Source organism: Aethalodelphis obliquidens, unplaced genomic scaffold (genome assembly GCF_003676395.1).
Source record: "Aethalodelphis obliquidens isolate GAN/ISIS:26980383/991018 unplaced genomic scaffold, ASM367639v1 scaffold20, whole genome shotgun sequence".
Taxonomy (NCBI): Eukaryota; Metazoa; Chordata; class Mammalia; order Artiodactyla; family Delphinidae; genus Aethalodelphis; species Aethalodelphis obliquidens.
This window is the reverse complement of record NW_020837964.1, coordinates 12,503,648-12,526,459: the sequence shown is the minus strand read 5'-3', so window position 1 is coordinate 12,526,459 and position 22,812 is coordinate 12,503,648. Positions and strand designations below refer to the sequence as shown.

At 48.0% G+C, this 22,812-nt stretch overlaps 1 protein-coding gene across 5 annotated transcripts in view; it reads left to right on the top strand.

Moving 5' to 3' along the window:
* The window catches only part of ZNRF1 (zinc and ring finger 1), a 99,439-nt gene that overhangs the window by 67,389 nt on the left and 9,238 nt on the right, over positions 1-22,812 (top strand). For all 5 annotated transcript variants that reach the window (XM_027119269.1, XM_027119268.1, XM_027119270.1 and 2 more), the window contains exon 2: positions 18,190-18,285. In XM_027119269.1, coding sequence (XP_026975070.1) covers positions 18,190-18,285 — 96 coding nt within the window. The remainder of the gene's footprint in view (positions 1-18,189; positions 18,286-22,812) is intronic.

The window sequence follows — 22,812 nt, the reverse complement described above, 5'->3', positions numbered from 1 at the left end:
AGGTTGGGGCTTAGTCTCTTGTGGGTCAGTTTGAAGTTTGAGTTTCTTTACTCTGAATAGTTCAGACTCACTCTGCTCCTTTCGTGTCCACATACAAAATGATCTGCGACTGCTGAGGGTTGTTCTGGTGTCCTGTTGTCCATGGCTGTTTCTAGACCTCTTGTATGGAGGCAGCATGGTGTAGTGGAAGGAGGCCATACAACGGAGTTGGGCCGGCATAAGCACACGTTTGACTTTTCCATGTGCTCGGCAGCCCAGTCCATGAGCTGGAGTCATGCCGTCAGGCCACAAAGTGGGTGTGGAGGGCCCGAGTGCAAGGGCATACAGCACAGAGCCTTTCGGGGGGCCCATACCTCTTCCCCCTTCTCGGCTCGCCACTTATGAGACACGAAAGCCTCCAGCAAGAGCGTTGAGAGGAGAGAGCACAGTGGTCCGTGAGTTGGTGTCTAAAGAGTGCTGAGCTGTATTAAAACCTTCCACGTGGTGAAATATTTATGGATAAACTTATTGTCTGTAATTGGCTTCAAAATGATCCAGGTGTTGGGGGTAGTGGGTGAGGTAAAGATCAGGTGACCATATGATTTGTTGTCCAATCCCAGGCATGTTTGAGACTGAAAGAGGGGGCTTTTTTTGCATTTTATTTTATTTTTTTTTATGCAGCACGTTCTTATTAGTTACCCATTTTATACGTATTAGTGACTACATGTCAATCCCCATCTCCCAATTCATCCCACCCCACCCCCACAGCTTTCCCCCCTCGGTGTCCATATGTTTGCTCTCCACATCTGTGTCTCAATTTCTGCCCAGCAAACCGGTCCCCCCTGATAAGAGGGGGCTTTTAATTACACCAGGACAAGTTTAAACCATGATTGTCCCTGCAAACCAAGACAAGGACATCCCGGGGAAAATGAGACAGAATTGATCCTGAGTTGATCACTGTTAAACCTGGGTGATGAGTACTTGGGAGCTCATTATATCCTCTATTTTTTGTATGTCTGAAATTTTCCATAATAAAAAGGCTTCATAAAAGGCAGTGTAGGGCTTCCCTGGTGGCACAGTGGTTGAGAGTCCGCCTGCCGATTCAGGGGACGCAGGTTCGTGCCCCGGTCCGGGAAGATCCCACATGCCGTGGTGCGGCTGGGCCCGTGAGCCATGGCCGCTGAGCCTGTGCATCCGGAGCCTGTGGTCCGCAATGGGAGAGGCCACAACAGTGAGAGGCCTGCGTACCGCAGAAAAGGCAGTGTATCTGTCAGACGGGTGAAGCATTCAGAAGCCCTCCTGTACAGGAAATGGCTGTTGGGTTCCTAGGCAGCCCCTACCTGGGGTAGAAATCCCAGGTCACCCCGTGCTGCTCTTCCACCGCCTCTGGGCACTGCCCTTCGGGGTCAGGATGGGGAGGTGGGGCCCTGCCTGCTGTTGTTGGTAGGAGGAATGAGAAACTTGAGGGTGTTCTAGCTCAACATGACTTGGTTTGGGGGCAGGAAAAAAGGTCAGCCCTTTTTCCTGTCGCCAGAACTTTCAAGGCCTGCCCAGGTGGCAACCGAAGCACCACATCCGCTCCACACCCCAGTGCTGGTGGCAGGGGTGCCTGCAGTCTGTGCACATGCACGTGTGATTATTTTCCACACTCTCATCAGGACCACGGGGTTGGGCAGGAAGCAGCACGACTGCAGTGGCATTTTAACCGACATGATCCCACTTAACCCTCACTGTGGTATAGCAGTTGCTGGAGCCTTGAGTGGTAGAGGGTAACCTCTGCTGGGAATGGACTCAAACAAACAGTCTGACATCCCCTTCATTTTTTCTCTCTTTCCGGTTATACAGCTGGACCTTTTTCACACAGTTCCACAAAGTGCGGTATTTATTCATCCAACAGATGTTTTCGAGAGCCAGCCTATCATATGCACACTCTAGGGACACAGCAGTGAAAGAAAAAGACTGCCTTCAGGGGGCTTATATTGTAGTGGGAGTGGCAGCAGGTGCAGCTTTGGTGAGTGCTAAGAAGAAAAAGTGAACCGAAGGGGGAGTGGGTTAAGAGTGGTGGCTGTTTTAGGTGGTTGTCTAGGAAGGTGAGTGGGAACGGGCAGATGTCAGAGAGAGAGTCTTTATGGGGGACCAAAAAGCAAGCGCAGCAACATGGGGGGAGCAGGGAGAGGAGGAGGGTCACCCTTCTCAGATGCTGCTGATTACTGGAGAATTGACTTTCAGATACCACCATGTGGAAGTCATTGGTAACCTTGGTAAGAATGATTTGGGGGATTGGAGTAGTTCAAGAGGGAATGGAAGGAGAAGGAGTGAAGAAGGCCATTGCAGACAACTCTTTGAAGATGCTTTTCATTGTAAATGGGACAGTTGTTAAAAGTGGGGGTGGGATTGAGAGTATTGTGTAAGATGGGGACCACTGCGTGTATGCTGACTCAGTAGAGAGGGAAAACGCATCTAATGGAACTTGTTGTAAACGGCCCTCTGGTATGCTTTAGCAAATATTAAGTGACCCTGATCATGAGGGAGAGGAGGCCCTGGTTCAGTTTCCTGTTTCCCTTGGAGTTCCCTCTTCTCCAGGCTAAAAGTAAGTCACAAATGTTCGGACTGTCCTCAAATATCTGTTTTAACATGCTTTCATCTTCTATTTACACTCTTTCTCTTGTTTTCCAAATGGTTCTGAACTTTTGGGTTTTAAATCTGAATCTACAGATTCATTCCTGAGAAAAACACAGCTATCAGCAGAACCTGGCATGTTATTTCAGGAGGCTGATGGATCCTCTGACGTCTGTTCCAGGAGCGTCCAGTCATGAGGCTGCGTGTCGGATACATTCCCTACACCATCAGTCACTTAAGGCTCTGAAAATGGCGGAAAAAATGAGAGCCCTGAGGCCTTGTCTTCTCTCTTCTTCTCTAGATCATCAGTTCCTTGAGGGGAGAAATTATATTTAATGTCTTGGCTTGTTTCCTTACCACTTAATAATAACTGGAATAAAAATGAGTGAACAGGCAGACTGACTCACTTAGTTGCTCATCCTCCTTGAGTGTGACACATATGTAGCTGTACACTTGTCAGTGATGCACAAGAGAGGATGCCATGCTTCGGTCATTTTCGGTAGAGCCAGGAACCCCAGTAACTTCCGCCTTTAAAAAGTTGATCCTTGGGGCTTCCCTGGAGGTGCAGTGGTTAAGGATCCGCCTGCCAATGCAGGGGACATGGGTTCGAGCCCTGGTCCGGGAAGATCCCACATGCCACGGAGCAGCTAAGCCCGTGCACCACAACTACTGAGCCTGTGCTCTTAAACCTGCGAGCCACAACTATTGAGCCCACGTGCCACAACTACTGAAGCCTGCACACCTAGAGCCCGTTCCCCGCAACAAGTGAAGCCACCGCAATGAGAAGCCCACGCACCGCAACGAAGAGTAGCCCCCACTCGCAGCAACAAAGACCCAGTACAGCCAACAACCAAAAAAGTTGATCCTTTAGGAAAATGACCACATCTCCTATTATATTTTGCATTGGTTTCCTGTTACTGGTGTAACAAATGATCACAACACAAATTTATTCTCTTACGTTTTTGGAGGTGAAATTCTGAAATGGTCAAGGTGTTACCAGGATTGCATTTCTTGTGGAGGTTCCAGAGGAGGACCCACTCCCTTGCCTTTTCCAGCTCCTAGAGGCCGCCGGCTTTCCTTGGTTCATGGCCCCTTCATCCGTCTTCAAAGCCGGCAGCCAGCATTTTCAAATCTCTCTCTGGCATCTGCTTGCCTGGCTCTGTCTCCTTTCCCTTATAAAGAGCCTTGTGATTCCACTGGGCCCACCTCAGTGATCCAGGATAGTCTCCCATTTTAAAATCCGTAATTTATCACATCTGCAAAGCCCTTTTCACCATACAAGATAACATTTGCAGCTTCCAGGGATTAGGATGTGGGCACCTTTGGGGGACAATTATTCTGCTAACCAGACATTTCTATAGCTCTTTACATGTATGTTCTCATTTAGTGGCTAGGTTGGTAAAATTATTCCTGTTTTACAGGAGAAAGTGCAAGGTCAGAGAGGTTAGGCCAGTTCCCCTTGGCCCCAGAATTCATGGCTTGACTGCTGGACTTCTGACTCCTGTCCACCTCGTTCCATTCTGTTTGGCTGCTTGTGTTTTAGTTCTCCTGTCTTCCATAGATTTCAGTTCGTGATACTTGTCAATATTTAGGTTCTTAATGCCAGTATTTGGGGAAGTCGATGTGCTGACTTGACGAAATAAGGGAATGTCAAAACCTATGTAAACATAGTTATCGAGGCAAAATAGCAAAGTGAAGAAAGAATTTAATTCCCAGTTGGCGTGACCTTCCCATTCCCCATAAACATACATGTGTAAGGTCCAGGACAGAGACTGCTTAGTGGCTTACTATTTTGTCCACTAACATGTACTTGGTTTTCATGTTAACAGCATATTACTAATATTTTCTTGCCAGCTAGCCAGCCAATGTATCATTAGGAGATCCCAGACTTTTTTTAACCTTGGAACTATTAGGAGTAAAGATTTAGGAGGTAGTGCCGCGTTCTTGCTACCACGTTGGAATCTCTTCCTCTGCCCTCCTTGCTCCCCCGCATCCCCCGCTCCCATTTTTGTCTCCCAGGCTCCCAAGTAGTCTGAACCAGTCTAGTATAATAGCGCACTTTCCATGTCTTGATAGAAGTCATTCACTGTTTCAGGGAGCTTAGAATCGATGACCCTTCTTGCCCATGCTTTGTGTCTGGAGGGTCCATGGGAAATACTTTTTACACTCACTGGTCAGTACCTCATAGCTCTCTAGGGTCTCCCCGTCTCTTTCTCTGTGGTACTCAAAGCTGTGGATGACAGAAAAGCAAACACTGAAGCGTGAAGGTCTTCTCTTACCCTGACAGTTCTCTTTCATAGGATTGATCACTCCGCTGCTCTTGAGCTCTCAGAACAACCCCATTCTATTCTCTTGGCTTCTGCCTCTTTAGGTGTCTTTTTTTTTTTTTTTTTTGCGGTATGCGGGCCTCTCACTGTTGTGGCCTCTCCCGTTGCAGAGCGCTCCGGATGCGCAGGCTCAGCGGCCATGGCTCACGGGCCCAGCCGCTCCGTGGCATGTGGGATCTTCCCGGACCGGGGCACGAACCCCTGTCCCCTGCATCGGCAGGCGGACTCTCAACCACTGTGCCACCAGGGAAGCCCTAGGTGCCATTTCAAAGCACAGTTGTGGCCGACAGGACCGTATCCTCTGACTTCCTTCCTCCAGAGGATGCCCTGCTGAGAAGGGACCAGGTCTAGGTCCAGGCAAGAAGCCAGCCAGTGTTCATTTTGCTAAATAACATAATCAAGCTCAGCCTGCAGTGTTGCTGCATGCCAGGGCCCAAGCCAGAGCTGATAGTTTTTATGGAGTGAATACAGCAGCACGTGTTCTGCATCCTGAGATTATATTGGGAGCTGTGGTGGAGCCTTCTAGCAGACCTCCGGTGACACGAAGGCCAGGGCTGTTGGCATGAACAGGTGCAAGTTCTGCAGTGCTAGGAAAATGGCATGTTTTAGTATGAGCAGTCACTTAGATGTGTGTCATGTCCATGCACCTGGTGAGTCAGATACTGGCTGAACATGATCTAATAGTGTGTTCAAGTGTTTTCCTTCTTGTCAGTGAAAAATCTCTATCAGGCGTATGTATGGGCATGGGGACGGTCAATGCCTTCAGGAACCCAGAAATAAACTCTTGGTCCTGTATGGATTATGTGTGAAACTTTCTTTTTTTGTCCTTTTCCCTTTCCTAAATCTCCTTTTCTCCTCCACCTCCACCTCCAAACAAACACACCATAAAAAAAAAAAGTTACTTGAAGGTTGGAAAATTTAAGTATATCAACAAAGACCCCACGACTTATAGCACAGGGGACTCTACCTGGTATTCTGTGATAACCTATATGAGAAAAGAATCTTCTTTTTTTTTTAATTCTTAATGTAGCCTTTTTTTTTTTTTTTCTGGCTGCGTTGGGTCTTCGTTGCTGTGCACGGCTTTCTTTAGTTGTGGCGAGCGGGGGTGCTCTTTGTTGCAGTGTGTGGGCTTCTCATTGCAGTGGCTTCTCTTGTTGTGGAGCACGGGCTCTAGGCACGCGGGCTTCAGTAGTTGTGGTGTGCGGGCTCAGTAGCTGTGGCACGTGGGCTTAGTTGCTCTGTGGCGTGTGGGATCATCCCGGACCAGGGGTCGAACCCATGTCCCCTGCAGTGGCAGGCGGGTTCTTAACCACTGCGCCACCAGGGAAATCCCGAGAAAAGAATCTGAAAAAGAATGAATATATGTATATGTATATGTATAACAATCATTTTGCTGTATACCTGAAACTAACACAACATTGTAAATCAACTATATTTCAATAAAATTCAAATGTTAAAAAAAAGGCCCCAGGACTTGGAAAAGATATAGGCCAGCAATAGGGCAATTCCCAGCATAGGCCTGTTTCTCTGGGAAAGTCTGCTGAGGGCAACTATTGTGAGTGAGGCTAGACCTGCATGACTGGTGTCTTGCGCAGACCGCATGCCCCTCTAGAATCGGGAGAAGTGAGGCTCCTTTTCTGTGGTTAACGTGGAGGCAGTCCACCTCCGCTGGGGGAGATAACTGCCTTCTTTGCCTAAAACCCAGGTGTTTACGTTCCCTTAGTCTTTTTTGAGGGAAGGTGGTCCTTGGCCCCATTCAGTGCCGTTGAGTTTGTGAAGAAAAGGCTGGGGAATTCTGCCTACTCCTAAGATGTGCTCTGGCATTGCCCAAACACCAGAAAGCCCCCTCCAGCAGCGGCTGTGGGTGTTGGATCCAGGGGGCATGGGTGTGTTGGGGATTGGAATGAAGGAGGGATGGCCATTGAGAGGAAAGCATGGTATCCAGCTAAGTAACTAGACATTTCCTGGCCAGACTTGTCTATCCTATTGCCTGGCTTTAGGTAATCCCTAATATTTAAGCATTTGAAGAAATTCTGGCTTGCCCTTTGGATACTAGACCATCTTGCTCTTTTAACATATAGTCTATCCTTTAATTAAGACATCTCTAAAATAAAAGCCAGATGTTCATCTGGAAACCACATCCACACTTTTTGAGTCATGATTGGATGCCCCTAAGCTTGCCCAAGCATGGTAGGCCATGTGACAAGGGATTATCATTTGACATTCATGTTTCCTGTTCAGGAGCTGGGAACTTGACCACTCTTACACTGAGACTTTCATCTTTTTTGTGTTTGTACCTGCTCGGGCTCAGATCATCAGACTATCATGTCCCTACTTGCCCCCCTCCCCATAATCCCTCTCCTAAACAGTCCTTCCAGGGCCTCTCTCTGGAAGAAATGGGTTAGAGGGTCAAAGGGAACAAGACCAATTAGTAGCTGTAGTTCCTGCTCCTGGCAAACGCTTCGCCCATTCTTCTCTTGGCTGGAATGCTGGTGTTGGGCTCCACCTGGCAGGAGCGCAGCCCAGACTTGCCGTGGCAGCAGGTGGGTTTGAAGTCACCAGGCACACGTCCATGTGCACAGCCTGCAGCTCTTCCCTTTGTTCCCACTGTAGATACGTCATTGAGCCTGTTCTCCTTTGTAGTAAATGAACAGGACAGACGTATTGAGTATGTGACTGGGATTCAGTCTGTATATTTTTAAAATATTTACATATGTGTTTTTCATATATTCATTGATTCTAAGGCATGTCCATGTCACAGTTTAACAACTAAACACAATTTAACTTTAAAATCAGGATGTGTCATATTATCACATGTTCAAATTATAATTGACAGCTTTTTTCTCTCTCTCGGAGCGTCATACTGGTGCCTGTTAAAATTGATGGTATCTTAGAGTCCACAAAATACATTGTGTAGTGTCAGCTCATTTTGCAGTTCTTTGCCTGAAGAATTTGTGAATTTCCTCAAATAGCCAGATTTACCAGCAAGCCTCAGTATATTCAAGTTGCACTGGATGCAGCCAAGTAAAATGGCCACATCGCATTTCACATGGCTTTGCTCTGCACAGAGCACTCACACATCCACCTTTGGTTGGGTTTTAGAACTATATTGGACAGTAGGCAGGACACTATGCAAATATTGCTGAGGAGCTTGTACAAGGCCACCTGACTTAGTGATTGGGAGAGCCTGTTTCTTCTGACTCCTAATATAATTTTCTTTCTTCCAAACCAGTCAGCCTACAATTCAGAAACAGCAAAAATATGTTGGGAGTGGAATCTACCATGCTTAGAGTAGAGAATAGAGACCACTACTGAGAGAATCTTGTTGGGAGTGGAATCTACCATGCTTAGAGTAGAGAATAGAGATCACTACTGAGAGAATCTTTATAGTAGGCAAAAATTGGGAATCTAAACACCCACAGAAGAAAATAGCTAAGCACAATATAGTATCACTATAGAATGCATAGACGTTGAAAATGACAGGTATGTGGATTGTTGCTGATACAAAGAGAATGTGTATTTAAAAGAGGGAAATATGGATATCCAGGCAGAGAGGATTCTGGGAAGGTGTGACCAGAACGCATGTCTCATCTCTTTGATTCTGATGCCAACCATTGACCTCTTTCAGCAAGCAGGGGCACGTGGGGCTCAGAGGAGTCAGAAAGGCTGAGTTTCTGAGCAAATGCTAAGACAGAGAAGTTATGGAAGAGGAGGCAAGAGACCCAGAAGATGGAACCAAGACACTTGGCATACCAGTAATAGGAGTGCTAAAAGGAGAAAAAGGTAAAGGAAGGGCATATCAGTCAGGACAGGCTAGGACTAGGTTAAAATGTAATAGCAAACAGTCCATAACCTCAGTAGTTTAACTCAACAAGTTTATTTTTCCCCCATAATGCAGTAGCCAGTATAATCTGGGAGGAGGGGGCTCTGCTCATTGTTGTTATTCAGGAACAAAAGGTGATAGAGGCTTCGTCTCAACATGGTAAATCATGAACTAGTACTTAAAGTTGGCTTGGAAGTGCACAGATCACTTCTGCTCCTATTTCATTGGCCAACGCAAATCACAACTCCACTTTTAACTTCAAAGGGAAGCAAGTATGGTCCTCCCCTATAGATGGAAGGAGGAAAGCTAGAAATATTTGGTGAACGGCACTCCTGACTTACCACTAGGGGAAATAAGTAAAATACATCTAAGTGTATCCTAGTAAAATTTCTTAACTTTAGGATGCAAAGAAAAGTCTTCCAAGCTTTCAGGCCAAAGGAACACATTATTTACAAAGGAAAAAGAACCACACTGGCATCAGATTTTCTATTTGCAACACCAAGAAGCTGAAAGGTGGTAGAATTTTATCTACAGACCACTGAGGAAAAAAGGAAGGCAACTCAAGAATCCTATACCCAGACAGACTTTTATCTAACATAGTATTGGAAGTCCTAGCCATAGCAATTAGGCAAGAAAAGAGATAAAACACATCCAGAATCAGAAAGGAAAAAGTAAATTATCAAATGACACGTTTTCCAGTGTTTTATTATGAAAATTTCAAACATACAGAAAAGTGGAAGGAAGTTTAACTTAAGCATCTTACTTTTTGATGCATTTTGTTCTAATGCAGACATTAGTACACCTCCCTCTAAATGCTTCATTCAGCCTGTCATTAACTATAGTTCAGTATTTGTTTACACTTTTTTTCTCGTTGAGGTAAAATTTACAAGCAATGAAATCTCAAATCTTAAGTGTACATTCACTGAATTTTGACAAATGCATGCATGTGTGTAACCCAAACCCTCCTCATGACACAGAACGTTTTCATCCTGCCAAAAGGTTCTCTGAACCCTTTTTCAATCAATCTCTGCCCCAACTGCTACCCCCTAGAGACAGCCACTGGTCTGATTTGTTCCACCAGAGGTTAGCTTTCCCTGTTCTAGAACTTTGTACAATTCTAATTATATGTGCTCTTTCATGCGCTTCACTCAGCATGTTTTTAATATTCATCCATGTTCCATGTGTCAGTAGTTCATGCTTTTTATTGCTGAGTAGTGTTCTATTGCATTCCCTGATTATACCACAGTTTATTTATCCATTCCGTTGATGATCAATTGGGTTGTTCCTGGGTTTTCTTGTTAAGAATAAGGCTGTGATGAACATTCTGATAAATATCTATTTGTAGACATATGTTTTCGTTTCTTTTAGGTAATATTTAGATGGGAATTCTTGGGTTAGGCTAGGTGTGTGTTTTGTCTTACAAGGAACTACCAGACCTTTTCCCAAAGTGCTTGTGTCTTTTTACACTCCCTCCAACAATATGAGAGTTCCAGTTGGTCCACACCCTCACCAACATTGTTGTTGTCAATCTTTTAAATTTTAATGTTTGGCATTTTAATAAACAAATGTATTAAGGTTCTCCAGAGAAACAGAACCAATAGGAGATATAGATAAAGAGATTTATTGGTATTATAAGGAATTGACTCATGCAATTATGGTAGCAAGAAGTCCTGTGATCTGCTGTCTGCAAGCAGAAGACTCAGGAAAGCCCACCAGCTTTAGTTCCAGCCTGAGTCTGAAGGCCTGAGAACCAGGAGAAAACCTATGGTGTACAGTCCAGTCCAAGGGCAGGAGAATACCAGTGTCCCCAAACAAACAGGCAGAGAGCTCAAAATCTCCCTTCCTCTGCCTTTTTATTCTCTTCAGGTCTTCCACAGATTGGATGATGCCATTACTAGGGAGGGCAATCTGCTTTACTCAGTCTACTGATTCAAATGTTAATCTCATCCAGAAACACCCTGACAGACACACCCAGATATAATGTTTAACCAAGTATCTGCACACACCATGACCCAGTCAAGTTGACACATAAAGTTGACCAACACAACAGATAAGTTAAATACACACACACACACACACACACACACACACACACACACACACTAATGTATTAAATTGATTTTAAGTATCAGTGTGGCTCTCTCCTCATACCTGCTTATGAGAATTTTATTGGCTTCTGGGGCAACAGGTGAGCCCCAGACCCTAGAATGGAATCTAGAGGCTGAGTCCAGAAGAGAGGTGTTGAAAGAAGCAACAGGCAGAACTGGTGGGCCTGCCCTAGTCCAGAATGTTTTCCAGGAGAGACTGAACCAGACATCAGCAACTGATAAATTGTGCATTGGTTTCCAGTTATTTCTTTGATAGAGGGAGAGAGAGAGAGAGAGAGTGTGTGTGTGTGTGTGTGTGTGTGTGTAGAATGTGATACAGCCTCTGCTCTTGGGGACACATTCGGTACAGAATTGTAAAAGAAAGCCATCCGGTATTACCCCTTGACCTTTTATTTGTAATAAATCCCATTTAATAAAATTCATTTAGTCAAGTCTCAAAGCACCACAACGATGTGAGAGGAAAAAGTCTACACTGGAAACTAGGAACTGGATGGTAGGGATGGAGTATGGGGGTGGGACTCCCTGCGCCCCTAGGTGAGAGAAGTTACATCAGCCCCTCACCCAGACATAGGGCCTGCCTGCATAGCGTGGCTTCCTTTACCCTGGTTGCTCCTTTTGATTCTTCTCCCTTTAGGTGATCCCAGAGACAGGCAGAACTGGGGCAGGGCTAAAATAGCGCATCAGCATAGGAGGGAGGGTCTGAGAGGGAACTGGGGCAACGTGTAGAGCACATGTCCTGCCTGCCCAAGAATCAGGTCTTAAAGGAGAAGGTTGCCGTTTTGGAAAATGAGAAAAACTTTGTATTGCATGATAAATTCTATAGAGGCTTGAGAGAATTGTTGTAATTTGAGCCGCTTGCCCCTGACCTTTCCTCAGTTGCTCTCTCAGTCAAATGGAAGCACCTGGGTGAAGTCCAAGGGGCCCAGTTAACCTGACCCAGGAAGACGCTGGATGCACATGGCCATGTGTGCATTCCTGGGTCACTCTTGGTTCACTTGCCTGACACCACCTCCCTTTGGCCCGGTGGTAACAGGGTTAAGGCCCTGCACCAGGTGCAGGCTTGTCTTTTCTCGGGAGATTCGGTTTCTGGTCCAGCCGGTCGAATGGCAAGGATTCCCCCACTTAAGCCAGACGCTTGTTGAAAGACAGGAAGCAACTGGGCTCTGGCTGATCACCTCTCTGCATAACCTTGGGCTGATCTGATGATGAGAGGAAGAAAGAAGATGGGGTCTCCGTTAGGATCTCTCTCTCTCATTGATTGGGGGTGGGGGGATCCTACAGCAGCATTTGCTTGTTAGAGCCCACCCAGCACAGAATTGGGAGACTGTAGACAAATTCCCCCTCGGTGCTCTGTCATTCATTCCTCCCTCATTTTGAGAGGCTGGCAGAAAAGGACTAGGAACCGGGTGAGTTCCCTGTCTCTGCCACAGCCTGGTGGGAGCAAAGGCTTAGGGGAACCGGTGTCAGACTTGGCTGGCAAGCCTGAGCTAGCTGACACCTCCCTTCACGCTGTCAGATGTTAAAGACAGAATGCGGGCAGGGCTGCCTCTGAAAAGAGATTAGGCGGGAGAGAGGAAGGCAGCTGGGCGCACGTGCTGTCTGCTCGCCTGGCTTCCAGGGCATGATGGGTAGAGTCTAGTCTCAGCGCAGTTGGGGAGTGTCCTGAGAACTCCACCTGTAGCTTGCTTTCTCACGAAGCATCTCTTACCCGTGTTTTCTGAGTGCTGATGAGGTCTCATGAAAATTGACAGAAATCGTGTTGATCGGATGACTTTGTGGACCGTTGTTTGATCTTTGTTTGCGGGGCTGATTTTAATTCAGTTGGGACTTTTTTCCAAAATGGTATCAAAATTTCCTAGAATTCTTTTAACCTTCAGATAGCTCGTAAACATCATAGTATTTATTATTACATAGGGCTATTGATGCTGAATCGTGACTGGACAGTTATGAGAAAAGATTGGGGTGGGAGAGTGGTAACATCCATTTTGATCATTGGATGACCTCTTGGGAAAGAAGGTGGGGACACTAGTTTCCCCACCCCGCCGCCCCGAGGCTCTCCATATTTTTCCATCCCTCTTACCTTTTGCCCTTTATTTTCCATTTAAAAGGTAATTTGCAAACTCAGTGTCTTAGAACCAATGCTATAGGCTCAGTGCCCGAGTGGAAAGCAGAGCTCTGTCCTTCCATATTAACAGAATTCCCGGGAAAAAATTATCAGTTTTGTTACAGGTTATGAGATTATCCAGGACCATGGGTGCTTCAGGAGAAATTGCTGGGGTGATGTGGAAGGTTTGAGGTGAATATTTGGTGCTACCTTGTGTCTTTGCAGCATTTTGCATTCTTTTTTTTTTTGTAATTTATTTATAAAAATAAATTTTTATAAATTTATAAAAATTTGTGTTGGGTCTTCGTTGCTATGCACGGGCTTTCTCTAGTTGCGACGAGCGGGGGCTACTCTTCGTTGCGGTGTGCAGGCTTCTCATTGCGGTGACTTCTCTTGTTGCGGAGCACGAGCTCTAGGCTCGTGGGCTTCAGTAGTTGTGGCTCATGGGCTCAGTAGTTGTGGCTCGTGGGCTCTAGAGCGCAGGCTCAGTCCTTGTGGTGTACGGGCTTAGTTGCTCCACGGCATGTGGGATCTTCCCGGACCAGGGATTGAACCCGTGTCCCCTGCGTTGTCAGGCGGATCCTTAACCACTGCGCCACCAGAGAAGCCCTCACATCCTTTTTGCCATGTGTCTCCTCCTTCTGTACCAGTCAGCCTGTCCCACAGCCCAGGGAACGTGGTGCACACTGGGTGGTCAGACTTCCTGGTTGTGTGCCAGCTCTGGCGCTCTGGCTGCGTTACCTTTGGCAAGTGACCTACCTTGGTATCCTCTTCTGCAAAACAGAGTTAACATTAGTACCTACCTCATATTCAGGCAAATGAGAAGACATGTAAAGCCCAGTGGCTTCCCATAGCAACGTAAATGCAAGCTGTTATTTATCATCATGTGCACAAGTGGGCGGGACCTCAGTGTGTTCAGTGCCACGTCGGCTATACAGAAAGTGCCACACACAGTGCTCCAAAGTTCTGTGCTCTGAAGAGATGCGACCAGCAGTGATGGCCGCTGGCCACCCCCAGCACACTTTTGCATGACCTGTGGCCAATGTGCCCTGCTGGTCCGTCACCCCCATCTCTCAGCCCACCCCCCAAATCCCTTCTCCAGCCTGTTCCTTCCTCCTTGTCAAGCATTGCCTGGCTTGATGATGATGATACCACTGTTCATTTGTTTAGCTTCTTTTTAGTGTGCTTTCAGGTTTCTCATCTCATTTGATCCTCAAAAGGGAAGTAAATGTCTCTTTTTCAGATGAAGAACTGAGGTCCAGGGAGAGTAGATAATTTGCCAAGGTCTTGAGGCTGGAAAAGCCAGGTTATCTTGGTCTTTCCCACTCATGACAGACCCTGAGTTATTTTTTTGAGCCTTGCACACACACACATACACACACACATGCAGAGTTAGGTGATGCAAGTGGTAATGACCCTGCTTTCATTAGAATATAGGTCTCTCCCTACTATAGTGGTGCTTCCTGCAAGACATAATATTTCCCAGCCCACCTCTTTTTTAAAACCCTGTTCCGAGATGTGTTTCCCAACACCACCAAGCAATTAGCTTAATTCTGATAGCATCTACCTGGAGATAGCATCAGATCCCACAGGTCAAGGGCTCAGTCCCACAAGACTGCCCCCACTTCAGATGCCAATCACAAGCCCGGGTTGTCACCTCTGCTTCTGCCCAACTGTCTATTGATTGGAGGTTCCCATGCCCCCCCCACATTTGTTTAATATGCTAGAGTGGCTCCCAGAACTCAGAGAAACATTTTACTTACCAGATCAATGGTTTATTATAAAAGGATGTAACTGAGGAACAGCCCAAGGGGAGAGAAGCACAGGGCAAGGTGTGGGGAAAGGGCACAGGGCCAACGCTGTCTCCAGGCACACCACTCTCCTCAGATCTCCATGTGTGCACCGGCGCGGGAGCTCTCCAGACCCTGTCCTTTAGGAGTTTTATGGGGGCTCCATTACATAGGCATGATTGATTCAACCATTAGCCATTGGTGATTGATCCAACCTCCAGGTCGAGGGTGGGGCTGAAAGTTCCAGTCCTCTAATCACAGGGTTGGTTCCCTTGGCAACCAGCCCCCATCCTTAGGTTAACTAGGGCTTTCCAGAAGTCACCTCATTAACATAACTCTGGTGTGGTTGAAAGGGGCTGGTTATGAATAACAAGACACTCCTTTTCATCCTTTCACCTTTGGCTCTGGAGCTATTTCAGGAAGAGATGACAGAAAACCAAATATAATTGGTCTTAGGGAATTCCAAGGGTTTTAGGAGCTCTATGCCAGAAACCGGACAAAGACCAAATGTATACTTCTGACTATAAATCACAATATCACACCTGCGGTCAGCTTTTTCTTCCCTAATGGCAAGGACTTTAGATTGGGAGCTAAGAAATCTGATTCTGGTCTCAGCTCCGCCCCTAAATTGTTTGACTGATGGCCTCACTGGGGTCTCTTTCTTTATCTGTACAGTGAGAGGATTGGTCTAAACCTGTGAGTCTCAACTTGTTTTTTCCTAGGACATAAACATCGGGTGACATTCCTTCCTAGACCTTCTTGTGGGGTGGCCTTCTTCCCAGCACCGTAGCTGTAACTCGACCCCTCTCCTGTACTCAAGGAATCACGTTGGGATGTGAGGGTTTGAATGATGCTATTGTAGCAACAACAATGACTGTGTTCTGAGTTATCAGAAAAGTGAGTAATGTACGAGGTGAAGGGCTTTTCTTTAGTAAGAAATCACTTTACCACCTCCCAGTGGCTGCATCAGGACATAGTGTTAGAGGACCTGTCTAAGCACGTCCATCCTGGCCTGCCTGCAGCCCTGAGCCCTCAGCCCGCAGACAGCGTGCTAACTTAAAGTGGAAGCATCCTGTAGTCAAAAGGGTTGCAAAACCTTGGTCTTTTTAAAACATTTTTTTAATAAATTTTTAATTTTTATTTTTTTGGCCGCACCACGCAGCATGTTGGGATCTCAGTTCCCCGACCAGGGATCGAACCCGTGCCCCTTGCATTGGAAGCGCGGAGTCTTAACCACTGGACCGCCAGGGAAGACCCAACCTTGGTCTTTTGAGTCAGAAAAAAGGGTGAACAAATCTCCCAATGGCTGGTCATTCTATGGAATGTTATTTAAGTATTGGTTTATTTGCAGGGCACAGCCATGAGGGTAGATTCAAGGGTACAGAGGGACTTAGGTTAGATGTGAAGAGCATCCTCATTCTACCAGACTCGAGTTCATTACTCACCTGTGCCAGGAAACTGGGGATGGACCCTCCCCCATCACGTTTCTTTTCTGTCTTCTGGTTTTGTCATTAATGGATTCAAAAGCATCCAGAGATCAGAAAATACAGCCCTTTCTCAAGGCTTGGCCAGAGTCCTTGGGATGGTAGCACTTCCAAGAATTTTTAGCCAAGACACTTAGATGCTAAAGCTCTTTGAGGAAAGGGGTTGGAGGAATGGGAACGGTGCCACGGAGTCTGAGGTCCACATTGCTTGGAGTGAACTGGACTGTGGATTTTCCGTCTGGTCCTGTAGCTCAGAGCATTGTCACTGAAGAGAGGAGGGTTTGGAGAAGACTTCAAGCAAAGTGCTTGTGCCCTACACGGGAACGTGGGAGCCAGCTTGCTTCCTGTCTGAGCACCACCAGCTGCCAGAGTGCAGAGCTTTCCATACAGAATGAGCGACTCCCCTCGGGAAGGACACTGGTGAAGGTGTGAACTCCTCTTCTCCTGGAGCAGCTAACAGTCAACATGAACCCTCGCCTCATAGTAAATATTGCTGATAGGTATTAGCAGCATCCAGTGAAACTGTGCGTGGGACATTTTGACTGCAAATTAATAGAAGAGTCTGATCTTCACAACAATATTTTAGTGTGCTGTATTTGACCTAGGAATTCCAGACTGAGAAAGTAGGGGTTATGGTCACAAAAGGGAGCAGCTGTGATGTTTAAAATTCAATGTGGACAAGTAAATAGATAACTTTTCAATCTTTTTGGTAGAATGGAAAAGAAGTAATACATTTGAAAGTAATTTTTATTTTATTTTTTATTTTTTGGCTGCAACGTGCAGCTTGTGGGATCTTCGTTCCCCGAGCAGGGGTCAAACCCAGGCCCTCGGCATTGAAAGCACACAGTCCTAACCACTGGACCGCCAGGGAATTCCCCTTTTGAAAGCAATTTTTTTTTTTTGCGGTACGCAGGCCTCTCACTGTTGTGGCCTCTCCCGTTGCGGAGCACAGGCTCCGGACGCGCAGGCTCAGCGGCCATGGCGCACGGGCCCAGCCGCTCCGCGGCATGTGGGATCTTCCCGGACCGGGGCACAAACCCGTGTCCCCTGCATCAGCAGGCAGACTCCCAACCACTGCCCCACCAGGGAAGCCCTGAAAGCAATTTTAATAAAAGTAAAATGGGGGAAATTGAAAATAGTGGATCTGTATTTATCTATAAAAATAAGTCAAAAAATAATTTATTAAAAAATAGATCAAAGGACTAGGTTTACTTAATGGAGTTCAGCTCAGAAGATTCTCAACCAAAGTCTCCAATACTGATACAGTTCCGATGAAGCTCCCTGGGTGTATAAGCAAACTTCCTCGGGAATAAAACAGCAGGGTCTGTCGCCTATCGTTGTGAAACAGCTGTTACTCTTGGTGGCATATGGCCAAGGCATGTGTGGCATCTGGGAGCGCTCTGGAGGGCCGCCTGTGGCTCGCACACTCTCGGAGGACAGCTGCCCGAGCCACGGGAGGAAAGATGCTCTGGATGAGGGACGGAGGTGCCCAGGACTATAGGGATTCCTGCCACAGGTGATCCAGCCAAGTGGTTTGAGGGCTGGGAGGCGGAAGGATGTTAAATTTAACTCTTATTATTCAAAGACAGATTATTTGGTTGCCTTGATTAGATCGATGCCTCCCTGTCCCCGTTGCCCACTGGACCCCCTTGGGAAAGGGGAAAGGGTCTAAAAGAAAATAAAACTCAAATCAGCTGTCAGTGACTTCTGATAAACTTCAGCAAGGGGCATGACAAGGGTGTGCCCCAGTGAAAAAATGGGAATTGGAGGCTGTAATCAGAAAACAACATGTTACCTGCCTTTAATGAAGAAGTAGGCGGTAGGATGTATCTAGACTGTAATTCGCCATTTTGACTCTGACCCCACAATGGCCAGAGTCACCTAAGAGTTTCCACATTTATGATGGATATGTTTGGTTTGGAAAAAAACATTTCATTCTATTTCCTCTTTTTCAGGTTTCAAGTGCCCCATTTGCTCTAAGTCTGTGGCTTCCGACGAGATGGAAATGCACTTTATAATGTGTCTGAGCAAACCTCGCCTCTCCTACAACGGTAAGAGCTTAGCTGGGGCGGGAGGTGTGGGGGGAGCTCTAAGCAAGGGTCTTTGCAGCCTCTGTGGCTCTGGGCAGCATGTCCACCCCGCCTTCCGGCAAGAGGAGTGGAGCAGGGAGGAAGGCATAGGGACGGGGTCTGGAAGTCCCTTGGGTGGCCAGTTAGCCCTGCCCTTTCTTCCACCCACTTAGTTCCTTGCCCCTGTGGTTGGGAGACAGGCCTTGGTCACACAGCTGACAGCAGAGGGCCCAGCAGGAGTGCCAGCCCTCTGTGGGGAAGGGAGTCTGGGCTGTGCCTTGCACACAGTGCTTCAGCCTGACTCTCCACAGTAGAGTAGGTGTGATTTGTGGACACCTTTGGGGATTGAGAATGCTGACCTGCCACCTCATCGCTGCCCCGAGGCTGTGCTGCTTCCTGCCTTGGAGGCGGCCGCGGGGCTGAGCAGTGAGTACAACGGAGGACTCAGTGAAACGCCCCTGCCACGGCACCTCTGTGGACAGAACGAGGGTCAGCACCTGCCTGGTTTACTTTGGGGGAGGCTTGGAGCTCAACTGTTCTGGGTTCAGAGCCTGCCTTGGCCACTTACTTACTGGCTGTGCGGTCTTGAACAAGTGCTCAGTTTGCAGAGCCTTGGTTTTCTGGTCCCTAAAATGGGGATTTCAGTACAGGCTTCGTAGGATTTTTGTCAGAATAAAGTGAGATATTACACATAAAAGCTTTCAGTCCGGAGCCTGACACATGGTCAGTGCTCAGGAAGTTACAGCCGCCCCGAGAGATGCAAGGCCATCCCTGGGTTTCTTTTCATCCTTTTCTGAAGTGGACTGTCTGCTCTTGAGTTCCTTGCACCCTGTGCTGCCAGTGACTCTTGGGCTTTCCATCCTTACGTGCTTAGTTTGGTCTTCAAACCACGTTCCTCAGAGAACTGTGACTTCTACGAGAATGGGCACTGGATCTGAGAGGGGTGTGCCCGACCTGACCCCAACCCCGGCCTGCCTTGTAGGTTAGAGTCACGACGATGCTTAGGAAAACAGCACTGAGATTTCTCAGGGCCCCAGGGCTGGGCAGGAGGTGGGCCCGCATCACCTGACCCCCATCCTGTCCGTGAAAGTTTCCCAGGTCGACTCTCCTTACAGACCTTCCTTGGGCTCCTGCCTCCTCAGACCCACCTGTGTAGGCCAGATAATTCCAGATTGTTCCTGCGAAATTAATCTGGCGAATCTGATTACCTGATTCTCCTGAAGACACGTCCTGCTATTCTCTGATCTCTTTTCTTGCACCGCCAACAGATTCTGGACATGGGCCGGCTGGCCAGTTACCCTTTGTCTCAGATACACGTGGTCTGGTGACCTTTGCCATCTCTGAGCCCAGGTCTCCTTTCCTTTCCTCTCCTCCCTGGTTGTCCAGGGAGCCCCCGTTCTCCCCAGGGGACAGCCTGTCGCATCCCTGGGGACTGACTGATGCTGAGTCTCTGAGTCTCGTCCCTCAAGCTCTGGGCTCCCCGTCAGGCTCGTCGAAGATGCTCAGCTCCGCTGCGTTCCTTGTTTCTGCCTGGGACCAGGGAGGGAGATGACTGAGTCTTCTCCCGCGGCTGACAGCCCTCCCCCGCCGTGGCCTCAGAAACCGTGTTCACTTATTTCCCACGTGCACAGCACCCCCGTGAAGGCTGCTTTTTGTCCCGTGGGGCGCTGGGCAGAGTTCTCTGTGGACACTGCCTTGCTGTCATGAGAACACAAAGCAGCCTCAGAGTGGGCTCACCCGACAGGCCTGGGCTCTTGGCGTCATGAGGGAGAACTTTGCAGGGCAGCTGTGGAGGGCAGAGCGCTCTTGGGGCCACTCTGTAAGGAGGACCCACATGCCCGGCTTGGACAGTGGGGGAGGTGAGGGCATGGGCTTCTCTCCCGGAGAACTGCCCGGGATACCTGCAGCGCCTCTTCCATGTGAGCACGTACGTGCCAGTGCCCCCATAGGTGTCCTCCTTGCCTTTCCTCTTTGCCTCCAAAGAGAGGCAGCCCTGGAGAGCAGTCCTGACAGCCCAGCCCGAGCACAGGTCGCCTGCAGAAGCCACACTCAGAGTCGGAGTCCCCTTAGAGGAAGCAGAGGTTGGCCAACCAGTCTGAGGCATAACCATGGCTGTTCTTGGTCTCTTCTCACTTCTTCCTTCCTCTCATTGAAAAGCTACCTCTTTGGGTGTGTGTGTGTGTGTGAGAGAGAGAGAGAGAGAGAGAGTGTGTGAGTGTGAGTGTAAATTAGAAGCTTTAAACTGGACGATCTCTTTTGCAAAAACCAGTCCTTTACCACCTGAGGCAAAGAAAGGCATGTTGTTCCTGGTCCCATCAGTGGAATGTGTCTTAAGGTGAGGAAAGTGCTTCAGAAACAGTGGCCTGGCCCCTCCATCACAGCTGGATTCCTCACATTCAGCCTTTGTCTTTTCTAAAGACACCTAACCCTTCCGGATAAGAGAAAGGCATTTGTCACTTGGGGTTTGTATATGGAGTGTGAGTCTCCGGGCTGGTCTAGGGCCTGTTTTAGTTCAGATAAGGCACAGGCCTTTCGGGGCCTTAGGCCGAAGTCCCAGGTCGGACCTCTAGGTATTTATTTTGGTTTTGCCAGTAACGTATTTTACCAATGATTTCTTATCATCCTGAGCTCCCCAGCTTCGCTTTATCTCTTCTACCAGAAAAGAAAAAAGTGAAGAGACTTAAAGCATTTGTGAGGTGTAGAACTCCCAGAATCTTTCTGGAAAGGGGAGAATCTGAGACTTCCTTAGTGGATTAAGAAGTGCTATATTCTTGTGAAAATTCACTGGGATTCCTGGTCACTCCCATCTGCACACACACACACACACACGCACACACATGCACATGCACACACACACGCACGCACGCGCACACACACGCATGCACACACACGTGCACACACACACACATGCGCACACACCCTCCCTGTAGCTGCTGGCACCAGTTGGGGAAATTTTTAGGAAATTTATAGCGGTTATATAAGATGAAATTTAGTTAACCACCAAGTTGGGGGGGGGAGTAGAAACCTCCTAAATGAGACAGATAGAAAGTAGTATTTTTCTTATTATGAGGGTTGGCCTGAGCCGTGGGTTGGAAGGCCTCCAGTAGCCACCTGCCAGATTAAAAAAAAAAAAAAAAACAGTTTTGGAAAGGCAAGACTAGTTTAACTGGTTTACCCAGTGCTCAAGAGAAATGTGAAGGCCAGTAACTGGTGCTTCTTGGCAGGCACCTGGTTTGTGAGTCCTGGTGACCCATTCGGAGGGGTAGGGAAGGGAGCTGCACCGCAGAGCGCAGAATCTTCTATCCTCCATTCTCTTCAGTGGGCAGCTCTGAACCCAGGACCCCTCAAAGATGAGAGAGAGCTGGGGGGACCGGGACCCCTTTCTGCAGGTAAATGTGGTCAGCATGATTGGGCCTTGTAATTTCTCTTCCTTTCCAATATCTGTTTGTGGTTCTGAGATGCGGGAACTTGCATTCTCAAGAACATGCACTCAGGTTTTGACCATCATACTGGTCAGCCAGCAAAACAAGCCTCGAGATGAGGGGCCTGATTCTGCTATGAACAGAAGAGAGTCACAGTACTGGAGTGGAGGGGGGTCGTGACAGATGACTGATTGTCCATTGAAAGCCGAGGAGACCCTGGTTCCAGGACCAGCCAGGGGTTCTTGGCTCTGGGAGAGTCTGGCGTGTGACAGGTCCATTTGCCAGCAGTATTAAGAGAGCTTGATGGCTGTCAAAGCAGCTTCAAAAGTTCCTTCCCCCCCTTGCTTTCTTCTGGGGCGCAGACCCATGCCCTGCTTCTTAGGTCCTGACCATCCATCCCTCCTCTCTACTGACAGTCATTGCCCCCAACTTCAGGGCTCTTGAAATGATAAATGTCACACAAGGTTTCTTTAAAGGAAAGGGAATCTGGCTCCCCCCAAAGCAGGAATGCCTCCTGCTAGTTTAGCCCCAGCCAGCAGACCTGTGTAAATAGTGCTTGTTTGGCCTGTGTCTCTGCTCCCAGCGATCCTGTGGTTGGGATGGCAGTGCCTTTTCTTGGGCCTTGGGGAGCCAGGTTCTGGCCGGGGAGTGTGCCCAGCCCAGTGGGGCACTGCCAGGAGCTATTGTTCGATGCCTAGCAGCAGCTGAGTCTGGCTGCGAGGTGTCTGTCTGGAGGTGTCTGTCTGGGCGCTCTTCCTGCAGGAGGGAAGGGAGGAGGACTCCCAGCAGGCCGCTGGGTGAATGAGGAGTGGGTGGAAGGGAGACCGGAGGAGAGGGGACTGAATGGGGTCACAGGGCAGCCTCCGTAAACATGAAGCCCTGCGGAGCCGCTCTGCTTGTGATCGCAGCCCATCTCGTCAGAACAATTGGATCCAGAACAATTGGGTCGTGCCTCACAGTCTGTGGGTTGCGGTGGAGACGCCACTGCTGGTAGGGGAACTGTCTACTCAAAGTCTCCCCTTTGCCTGGAGATTTCCCAAGAGGGGAGCTGGCAACGCCTGGCAGTGGTAGCACTGCCCCTTCCTGT